This window comes from Adiantum capillus-veneris, chromosome 12, assembly GCF_014529385.1.
Source record: "Adiantum capillus-veneris isolate H3 chromosome 12, ASM1452938v2, whole genome shotgun sequence".
Taxonomy (NCBI): Eukaryota; Viridiplantae; Streptophyta; class Polypodiopsida; order Polypodiales; family Pteridaceae; genus Adiantum; species Adiantum capillus-veneris.
The window spans coordinates 79,075,471-79,087,241 of NC_140942.1; the positions used below are offsets into that span (position 1 = coordinate 79,075,471).

The 11,771-nt window shown below is 43.2% G+C and overlaps 1 protein-coding gene across 1 annotated transcript in view; it reads left to right on the forward strand.

The window, feature by feature from the left end:
* Positions 1-9,688, forward strand: part of LOC147446002 (uncharacterized) — a 28,199-nt gene extending 18,511 nt beyond the window's left edge. The window contains exons 3-4 of the mRNA XM_086525321.1: positions 9,082-9,230; positions 9,298-9,688. Coding sequence (XP_086381447.1) covers positions 9,082-9,230; positions 9,298-9,453 — 305 coding nt within the window. The 3' untranslated portion in view covers positions 9,454-9,688. The remainder of the gene's footprint in view (positions 1-9,081; positions 9,231-9,297) is intronic.
* Positions 9,689-11,771: the final 2,083 nt, after the last annotated feature.

Below are 11,771 nucleotides of genomic sequence, written 5' to 3' on the forward strand. Positions count from 1 at the left end.
TGCAAACCCTAATTTCTGCCAAAAACCCTAATTTCCGGAAATCGGGGAGGCTGAAATTTTTTTTAAAAAAAAAATGGAAAATGATGAGCGACGCAAATTTCGCTTTTTCTCTACTTAAATGAGAAAGAGAGAGAGAATGCTTTTGCTTTCATGTTTTGACTCTCTGTGAGAGAGAGAGAGCAATTGCTTTTGATTTGAAGCTTTTGGGGCTCTGCTTTTGGGCATCCCTTGTAACCTTTAAATTAGTGGTGAGGACCTCACTTCTCAGGGCATCTGGACGCAGAGTCTGAGAGTGAAACCCTAACCGCTCTCTTGTACTTTGATGATTGATTAATATAAAAAGAAATACCGAAAGGGGCGCCAGTCTTTGGGGCCAATATCTCTAGGCACGGAACTCCGTCGGGCCAGTGCAAATCTATTGTGATCTGTGAATTGTTTTGAAGTGGTTATTTGGTGCTGTCGCGGTTGATTCTTGACTTGGAGTGTCCAAGTCTGTTACAGTGGTATCAGAGCATGGCCGATTTCTCTTCTACGGGAAATCCGATCCCCGAATTTTTTTTTCCGTGGCACCTATGGCTTCAGGCAATGATCAGTCGACTCCCTCTGCATTTGGAGATGCGGGCTGGGATCACAACGAAGATTCAGGTAGAGAGTATGGTCCGCCTTGGCCTACTTAGGCGGAGCGGCGAGAGATAGAGCGTCGCCAGTTGATCAGCGATGCAACAAAGATGATGCTCAATTTTGCAAAGGATCCGAAGATGGCAAAATATATGAACCAGACCTCTTTGGAAGAGGTACAGATGGAGTGGCAGAGAACCACAACACCACTCTCGAAACCCGCTCTCAAGAAACCTTCTGCCTCCAAGAAATATACGGAGAAGGAACTGGAGAACGTGGTTGATGCACGGATTGCTCAGCTTTTCGACGTGCAAAAGAAAGACAAAAAGCACGGCAAAAAGCAAAAGAAAGGCACTGACTTCTCGGGATATTTGGGTCGTCGGTCGACATTTGACAAGGCAAAGAAATTGAAGAAGCGCGTCAAGTTTGAAGACCTACCCAGTTCTTCTTCTTCTTCTGACAGTTCTTCTAGCTCCTCGGATTAGAGCGAAGAAGACAGAAAAAAGCAAAAAGCGAAGCAAGACACAAAGCTTCGGAAAGGGCAAGAAGAAGGCTACATCTCACCCAGAGACTGACAGTTCTACTGAGGACTCGTCTACAGACAGCTCAGATTCCGATGACGGAAAGTTTTATGCGAACAAGAAGAATTTTTACAAAGCCAACCAGTATGACTTTCTCGAAGATAAAAGCAAGAAAGTCCGAGAGTTTAAGGAAGGTGGCCACTCGATCAAGTTTGATACTTTTCAGGATACTCAGATGCTTCGAAGGCTTTGTCTTTTATATAGCAGTTTGACATCGCTTTCGCGGGAGGACGCTATTCGGAGCACTCCAAGATTCGGAGAGCTGCCTCTTACTTTAAGGGGAATGCTCGTACTTGGTGGTCCACGCTTCTATTAAGCAAGACTGTGCCAGTTACATGGCTGAAATTCAAGAGGCTTTTTATTTCTTCTTGGTTGACTCAAGAATATGAACGAGATGTACGAGCTGCTTGGAACAATCTCCGGATGACCAAGAGCGATACAGTGAATTCTTATGGTGAAAGATTCTGGAGCTCTTCTCTACCCGCCTCTTCATTCAAGAAGATCTCGTTCAAAGAACAGATTGAGCGGTTTACCTTGGGTCTACCTACAGAGATCCGAAATCACTGCTTGGAACAGAAGTCAGCTTCTATTCAGGAGTTGATGAGTCATGCGAAGCGGGGCTTTGCCATTCACTCTAGCAGTCTGACCTACCCCACAGATGAGGCCATGACACAACGAGCCGAACAGACTTCGGGGAATGAAAGTAGAATGAAAAAGAGCAACCCAGAGAAAAAAAAGGATACACGACCCAAGCTTACTCCTGAGGAGAGAGCTCGCTTCATCAGAGAGGGGAAGTGCTTTGGATGCAGGGAACATGGACATATCTCCACGAAGTGCCTTGATAAGGCACAGAAAGAACAGAATGATAAAGACGACGACAGGTCTGAGAGTTCGAGAGCAGCTGAGGAATGTGGCAGAAAAGGCAGATAGAAAAGCAGAACTTGTACCGCATGGCGTGGGACCTGCACCGAATCAAATGAATGAAAGTACAAACTTTGCCGTTTTTTTTGGGGCAAAGTGAAGGATCAGGAAGCTCTTTTGAAGGAGCCAAGGCCAACTTCTTTTCACTTGGAATTGGCGGCTCAATTTGGAACTACGCCCAACAGACTGACGCCACAGGCGGAGGTAGTTCGACTGGCACCCGGATGGGATGTTGCCATTACACCGAGCATTGGCAAACTTCGTTTGCAATAACAGGGGTGTTCAGGGCACGCGAGTGACGTTCTACTCGGGATCCCTTGGTACCACAAGAACTACACCGTGGTTGACTACTGGGCCGAGAAAGCGACTTTGATAAATGAAGGGCTTAGAGATTGTACTTGATGAACTTCAGTTTTCTTACTCATTCTTTTGGGAGAACTGAACGATGGATAAAAGTTGAATATGTTTTGACCTGAAGAAAAGAACGCCAAGATTTTTTTCTCCACGCTCATGCCGATTGCTTTTGAGAGGGCTTGAAGATCATACCATTGATCTGATATCTGGAAGCACGCCACCGAATCGGCCACCTTATCGTGTGAGCAGAGTACAGAATGAAAAGATTATGAACTCAGTGAAAGACCTCTTGGAAAAGGGTCTTGTCCAGCCTAGTACTTCACCGTATTGCTCTCCAGTGTTGTTGGTTTTGAAGAAAGACGGATCTTGGAGAATGTGCATCGATTATAGCACTCTCAACGAAATCACCATCAAGAACAGATTTCCGATTCCTAGGATCGATGATATACTCGACAGGTTACAGGGATCCTCGTGCTTTAGCAGGATTGACTTGAAGAGTGGATATCATCAGATCAGGATAGCGCCAGGAGATGTCTACAAGACAGCTTTTCGGACGACTTTTGGGTTATTTGAGTTTTTGGTGATGCCTTTTGGCTTAACCAATGCTCCTGCGACATTTAACCGGATGATGGATAGGATTTTTCGAGAGTACAGGCTATTTGTTGGCACTTTCTTTGACGACATCATTGTTTTCTCCAAGAATGAGGCAGAACACAGAGATCATCTGCTTCAAGTCTTTCAGGCATTACGAGATCACACATTAGTGATTAATGCTAAGAAAAGTGAATTTTTCCTACCAGAGATACATTTTTTGAGACACATTGTGTCAACAGCAGGAGTGCAAATGAACCCGGCCAAGATAGAGACTATCCGTGATTGGCCCGATTTGAGGAATGTCCATGAAGTTAGAAGCTTCTTGGGACTGTGTTCGTACTACAGGCGGTTCATACGAAAGTTTGCAGAGGTTGCTTCCCCTTTGCATACCTTGACACAGAAAGGAGTACCTTTTTCGTGGGGACCCACAGAGGTGACTGCCTTTCAAACATTGAAAGAGAAATTCACTACAGGACCAGATTTGACTTTGCCAGACTTGCAGAAGTCATTTCAAGTATTTTGTGATGCTTGTGGTCGTAGTCTGGGTACGGTCTTGATGCAAGAAGGCCATGTCATAGCTTACGAGAGCCGTTTGTTCTCTAGGCCGGAGATGACAGCACAGATCTATGGGAAAGAGCTTTTGGTGGTTATCCATGCTCTTACTCAGTGGCGGCATTACCTACTCGGAGCGGATTTTACTGTCTTTACAGACCATCAGAGTTGGCGCTACTTCTTGTCATAGAAGCAGCTTTCGGAAAAGCAGATGCGGTGAACGAACATCTTGTCATAGTTCCACTTCCAGATTGTCCATGTGCAGGGACAGAAGAATGTGGTGGCAGATGCTTTGTCTCGAAAACCGTTGGTTCTGGCTATTTCCGCGATACATCATAGGAGCTTCGAGGATATGGTCGATCAGTGTGCCACAGATACAGATTTTGCAGATATTTTCATACGGATACGGGATGGGGAGACAGTAGCTGGATACTCCCTTCGGGAAGGCTACTTGATGAAAAAGACTATGTTGCGCGTTACACAGCCGTTGAGGGAAAAGGTTATGACTGATTGCCACTGTCCACCTTTTACGGGTCACCGTGGCATTGCTACCACCATGAAAGGGGTAGAGAGAGATTTCTTTTGGCGGAGACTGAAGAAGGATGTGGAAGAGTTCGTGCGCAGTTGCTTGGTATGCCAGAAGGTCAAGTTTGACAGGCATAAGGCACAGGGATTGTTACAGCCTTTACCCATACCCACCCGCCCCTAGGAAAATATTGAAATGGATTTCATTTTTTTTTATCTCCCGAGAATACAGAATGATCACGATGATTTTCCGATTACATGGCACGCCAGAGACGATTGTCTCCGACAGAGACCCCAGATTTATGAGTTTGTTTTGGAAGGCAATTTGGGAGAACATTGGCACGCGGTTGCAGTTCTCGTCATCGTTCCACTTGCAGACTGACGGGCAATCTGAGATTGCCAATTCAGTGGTTCTAGATTTATTGAAGTCTTATATCTCAGATCAGAAGACTCAATGGGAAAGATATTTACCTTTGGTGGAATTTGCCTACAATAACACGATACACTCGTCGACGGGGAAGGCGCCATTTGAGATTGTTGAAGGTGCTGCAAAGGTTCCACCCTTCCTAAGCACGAAAGATAAGATCTTTGAAGCGGATGAATATACGCGAGATCTGGATACGGCTTTTGCCAAGGTTTGCGAGACTTTGCAGAAGTCTCAAGAACGACTGAAAAAGGCAGCGGATCGCCATCGTCGCGACATGAAATTGAACGAGGATGATTGGGTGTTCTTACGTTTAGAGAAGGCACGCCTACGAAAGAACAAGGGAAAGGAGAGGCTTTTTCCAAAGCTTAGTATGCGATACTACGACCCTTTCCAGATTACTGAAAAGATAAATGAAGTCTCCTTCTGACTGAAACTGCCAGATACTTGGAGGATTCACAATGCATTTCATGTGAATCTCTTGAAATCTTTTAAAGGTGATGTGCCTGATGATGGGGAGCCTGATGAGCAACCCAAAGTGGAAGAAAACGAGGAGATCCTTGTTCCTGAACAGATTTTGGCACATAATGATACGAAGAAAGGTAAAGTCCGAAGGCGGTTCTTGGTTAAGTTCAAGAACTTTCCTGCATTTGATGCGAAGTGGATGGAGGAGGAGGACCTAGCAGATACTCCTCGGATTGTGAAACTTTACCTCGATGTTTTGGTTTAGCATAGTCTACTCCAAACGGAACCCAGAATTCAGCTTGGCCGGAGATCTGGTGCAGTGGGCTGCACAAGAGGGGAGTCACTCCACTCCTTTGTCAACAGATGCCTCGATTTTGATACTAAAGTCACTGATGTCTCTTTGAGCTTCAGGGATACTGAGAGCTGACAGTATTCTGCTGGATGACTTTATGAAATGGAATTCCTGATTATGATACTGATTTGTTCTTGACTTCTTGTGAGTGCAAGAACTGATAGCCGAAATGATTGCAGCATTTTGGTCTGATTGATCTCGAATAGACATGGTTGCAATAGGGGTTAGTCAATCGGACATCGTTGTGGCCCCGATTGGACCTAGATGTGATTGCTAGCTACATTGCCGATAAATCATGGTCTAAGATCCGAATGAATGTTGAATGTCATGTGATGTCCTGTGATGTTGTGTGATGTGACTGTCGATTTTGTACATGTGCTAGATGTGTGTTCCTAGTACGTAGGTACTAACAGTCAGTGTCTGCTAAGACGGTTTATGGCTTTTGTCGGTTTTGCAGGCGTAATCGCGGTCGATTACAATGCTTTCAAGAGGGGGGTATGTCACAAAGTGATGACGTGGCGGACAGCAGAAACCCTAAAATTCTTGCAAACCCTAATTTCTGCCAGAAACCCTAATTTCCGGAAATCGGGGAGGTTGAAATTTAAAAAAAAAAATAAAATGGAAAATGATGAGCAACGCAAATTTCGCTTTTTCTCTACTTAAATGAGAAAGAGAGAGAGAATGCTTTTGCTTTCATGTTTTGACTCTCTGTGAGAGAGAGAGAGCAATTGCTTTTGATTTGAAGCTTTTGGGGCTCTGCTTTTGGGCATCCCTTGTAACCTTTAAATTAGTGGTGAGGACCTCACTTCTCAGGGCATCTGGACGCAGAGTCTGAGATTGAAACCCTAACCGCTCTCTTGTACTTTGATGATTGATTAATATAAAAAGAAATACCGAAAGGGGCGCCAGTCTTTGGGGCCAATATCTCTAGGCACGGAACTCCGCCGGGCCAGTGCAAATCTATTGTGATCTGTGAATTGTTTTGAAGTGGTTATTTGGTGCTGTCGCGGTTGATTCTTGACTTGGAGTGTCCAAGTCTGTTACACATGCCCTGCTACTAGTACTTTCTTTACTACGGAAATGGTGAAAAAAGTCATTGATAAGATGAAGACAAGAAGAGCATATGATCATGATGGTTTAGTAGCAGAACATCTGATCCATGCCAGGGATCTACTTTCAGAAGTTCTTGCTCGTCTGTTTAATCGGGTCATGTGTGAAGGATTACTTGAATCTTGGAAATTATCTAATATCGTACCTATTTTCAAGTTAGGGAATCCTATGATACCCGGGAACTACCATACCATTATGGTAGGTCACACATTGACCCGATTGTATGCATCCATTCTTGAACAAAAATTGAGTAGATGGGCAGAGAATGAGGGCATAAGGGCAACAGGACAAGCGGGATTCAGGAGGGGTTATTCCACTTTAGATCATATTCTTACGGTCAGAGCAAGCAGGAGAAGGATGTATTGTTGCTCTGTGGATTTTCAGAAAGCTTTTGATACAGTACCAAGGGCCAGATTGATGCGCAAGATGCAAGAGTTAGGGGTCCCCAAAGAGATTATTTGGGGGATCATGGCCTTATACTGGTCAGTAACTGGTTATGTACGTACTCCAGAAGGGGATTCCGACATTGTTCATTCCACCATTGGAGTAAAGCAGGGATGCCCACTGTCCCCTACTTTATTTGGTATGTACATAGATGAGGTATCATATTACATTGATAGAGAGGGTGACAGAGGTGCTCAACTTGTAGGGTCATGGATCCCTTTGTTGTTGTATGCAGATGATATTGTATTGATAGTAGAATCACCAGATGGAATGCAGAGGCAGCTAGATGCATTACATAAATTCGCGGAGGACAGTGGATTGTCGGTAAACTTGGGTAAAACCAAAGTTATGGTGTTTAACACCACACCGCAGTGGGTTAGGAGATCGGCACCTACATTTGCATATGGCCAAGATACAGTAGAGTACACAGATGCATACACATACCTTGGTGTGGTATTTGCAGGACCGAACTTTACTCTTAAGAAAGCAGCGGATGCTAGATTGTCCAGAGCCTCTGCGGCCTTGGGAGGGTTGGAGAGGATGTGTTCACAAGTGCAGTTTCAGGAACCACGAACAAAACTTTGGCTCTTTGATACTGTGGTGGCTTCGGCTATGCTTTATGGGGTCCAGATTTGAGGACCATCTGTGGATCAGGATAATTGGAAGTCAATGGAGAGACCTTTGGTATCTATGATTTCCCGAATGATTAGAGCCAAGGCCTCCATACCACACACGATTACCCGAGCGGAACTAGCTGCCCCTCCGATAGAAATCGAAGCTCTTACCAGATCAGTGTCCTTTATACATGGTTTGTGGGATACAAATAATTGCCGAAATACTAGACTGGCCCTCGAATCCTCTCGACAATTAGCAATGAAAGGGGATACATCATGCTGGTATGCGCAACTGTCCTCGTGGTTTCAGAGACACGGGTTCAGTATGGAAAGATTACCCACCCTTCCAATACTCTCTTGAGGCTCCATCACTGGCAATTACACGAACGGAGATTAATAAAATCATCCGTCAGGATCTTATACAGTTGGATACTAAGAGGACATGGGTAGACTCTACACAAGAATTGGGCACGAAGATGGCCGACCACAAAGAAAACTTCCTACAGCTATCTGAAGGTGGATTTGTGATTCGCCCGAGCTACATTGTCTCATGGTGGGAGATGTACTATTGGTCAGATTTGTACATCCTCACACCAGCTGGAAATTGAATTTGGCAGATTTAGGGGAATCCCACCTGAGAGCAAAATTTGCAAGTTATGCGGAATGGAGCTGGAGACAGAATTACACTACATATGCCATTGCACCGTATACTATGAGATACGTGGGCGTTTCCATTGCCTATTTAAAGAAGGCTTTGGACCTCTAGATAGAGTCATGCAATACCAAGATCAAAGATGCTTAGGCTTGTACCTATTGGAACTACATCGGCACAGGGATAATCTAATGAGAAGACAAAGAGCACTACAGCCTCAGAGGCAGATCACAGATTTCTTCGGATCGAGAGAAACAGGAGTGGAAGGAGAAGCAAGAGGCCAGCAGCCAGCACAAAGGAGTACCCACATTCATACCAAAGGCACCCTCATTGACAGGGCGATTGAGCTTAGGAAATCGAGACGATCACGACCGAGATGCAGAAGCACACTTCACCGGAGGAGACTACAACAAAGGATTACAAGCATTCTAGCCAGACACCCAGAATGCTCCTAAGAAGTTTATTTAATACTTTGTATTTAGTTTTTCACATTTATTTTCACACTTTTCACACTTAGTACTTTAGTACTAAGGTACCCAGACATTGTAACAGATTCATTACTTTTGTATCAGCTTGGTCTCATAGGTCATTCTGGCCTTTTGAAGACGTTAATATAACATTTCATTTCATTTCATTTCTCCCTCCCCGTGTGTTTCAATACGTACAATCATGTGAATTTAAAGCCTTAATGCAGACTGTCGATTGCAAGGTACCAAGAATAGGAGCCAATTCCGATAGGTTGAGTCTGTAGCACAAAGTAATTTATAGTGAAATACCAGTATGCCCACGACCCTAACTTCTGTACTTGACAGGCCACTCACAGACAAAGCAAATGCTGAAGGGGTTGAGCTTGTGAATGCTGCATTTTTCCGCAGGCTCCAAGTGGACAGCTATGGAGAAAACCTTTGGATGGCGCCACTTTGAGGTAGCATGCAAGCAGAAGGGAGGAAGAGACTGGTTTCTGGAGCTTGTTGCCACCTGTGATCCGGAGACTCGGTTTTGGCTCAATGCAAAAAACCTCAAGGTATTTATGTTCTCCTAGTTCGCAGAAATACTGGTGGTGAAGATTTAATGCTCTCATATATGTGCAGGATAGAGAGATGTGGAGCATGGGATGGCTTCAAAAGGAGCATATTTTTGCAGCTCAGGAGAATCGTACTACATGCAAGGCATGTAAAGGTGCAGGAAGATTGAGCTGCAATGCATGTGGCCATGAAGACAAACAAGAAGACATCATTAATGTGTAGAATATGAGAAATTGGGTCATTCAGATAAGACAGGTGCTTATACATTGGATGATTCCATCTTCTTCTAGCTTATTCAATCTCTCTATTGTATGTATGCATACAAGAGGCATGTGTGTACTAAATGTGTGTTGGGGCTCTTACAAGCAGGGTTGTCATCATACTGTAAAGTATGATACAGTCATGTACGCAAAAAATACAGTGTATCTCTATTCATATTGTACAGTCTAGATTCTGATGTGTTGTTTCTTCAGCTCTCAGGAACCATTTAATATGCTATGTGTTGAATTGAACGGTCATAAAGCATGGTCGTAGAGTACGCCGGATTTGTATGATATGGGCATTCCTACACGGTAGGGGAAACCTGCAGGCTTACGAATCATGATACTAGATTTCTCTCTTCAAACTTGATGGAAATCTTGTTAAAAGCTACAATTAATTTCTATTTGTGTCTTTACATTCAAATGACCGAGGGGATGGAAGATAAAACTTTTCTTATGTTTTGTTGGCAGCAACTTATTGAGGCGGTATTAGGGAGAGCCAATGCCAAGAAGTCACTACAAATCTTAATAATTCTACATGAATCCATTTTGAATGCTTGGGGGGTTTGAAATTTGAGTTTCAGAAGTCTCATATGTTTTTAGGGATAGTTATCAAAACACCCTTTAAGTTAGAAGAAAGTCTCAATATACCCCTCGAATTCTACAAGAATTTCCAAAACACTCTTGTATCAATTTCAGATGAATTGCTTGCTCCAAATTTTGCATAGTTTAGTCTTTTGAGCCTGCATAAAGGTCTAAGGCCTTAGACCCCACTATCCTATGAAACTTTTATTTTTGTGTTTTAACTTAGTGTTGTAGAAAAGAAAATCTTTTGATAGGTAGATAAGTTAGTGGGCGCTCATGGTAGAAATGGTATCAAGAAAATGATAAATCATTGTGATTTGGGTAAGCTCGAGAGTTGAGATATGAAGTGGCATAGTGATTCCATGTGAGTTCTCACTTGTGCTTCATAGCACTCTCCTCATGTCTCATTCATGCGATGCCATGATCAAGGGCTTCCGTGTGCAAGGGTAATATGCATTCGAATCGAGAGTGCAATGGCAGGTGCAACTCAAGGGCAAAGTTGTGAGACGGGTAGTAGGTGCTGATGACCAGAAACAAAGATAGGGTATTGATCCCATATTGACCATGGAATGCCAAGCATCCATGGCCAAATACCTGCTTGTAAACCACTGCGGTATCAACATTGTTGATATTATTATAGGTGAGTAACCAACCAGTGTTTAGGAAAAATGTGTCCCATCTTATTAGCCTTAAGCCGGTTAGAAATTCAAGATAGCCCGTTGAGAAGAGTTTAAAGGAGAAATTCCTGTTGGATTTTGCAAGAAAATAGTGTAAATTTTCTAAAAATAAAGTCTCATTTGCAAGAAATCTACGTAAGAATTGGCTAAGAGGAATTTGTGTCGGTGTTTCCCGACCACTGCTTCTGGCTATTAGAAATAGAGCAAGCTTGTCAAACATACAGAACTAAGTTCAAATAGTAGCAAAAGAGAAATTTCTAATAGCAATGCAAACCAATTTTTTCTCAACATTACACCATAGTGATCAAGGAGCATCCAAAAAAGGCTTAGAAACTTGAAACCCTTAAATCGTTTGTCCTTGCATTTCTGGTTTGATTTTTTTTTAATAGAAATTGACTTGGTATTAGAAAAAATAAAGACCTTGTTTTTATAGTTCCTAGCTAAAAACAAGGTTAGTATTAAAACATAACATATTAATATTCTTTGCAAAAATGACTGTTTCCTTTTCCACTGACCTTGTACGAGCCATTGTTGTGATGGTGAAGCGAGTGTCGCTTCTCTATCTTGCACGAGTGCTTGTGACTGGATCTAACAGCTTTTCTCCCCCCTCTTTCTCTCTTGTTTCTTGTGGCTCTGAGAAAAGGTCTAGAGATACCTCTTGTGCAATCCCTTTTTGTGTGCATGCACCTTGCAATCGTAGTGTTTAAGCTCTGATACTAGTGCTGTCTCCAGGCTTGTGCTGTGTTTAAACCTTACAACCTTTCATTTCTAGTGCTAGCCCACAGAGCATTACAAATGCTTTACAAATCCTAAGGTCCAAGTCATCTTCTTGTATGTACATTAAGAGAATTTTAAGAAACCTTGGCATTTCTTAGTTCAAGGACAAATTGTTTTGTCCTGAAACCTAAGAAACCGAAAAACGTTAAAACCAGCTACTTTGTTAAACACCCTCCACTTTCCAGTACATCATGAGCCTTAAACAAAACTGAGACAAGAGCCACTTGACTCGTGAATACCA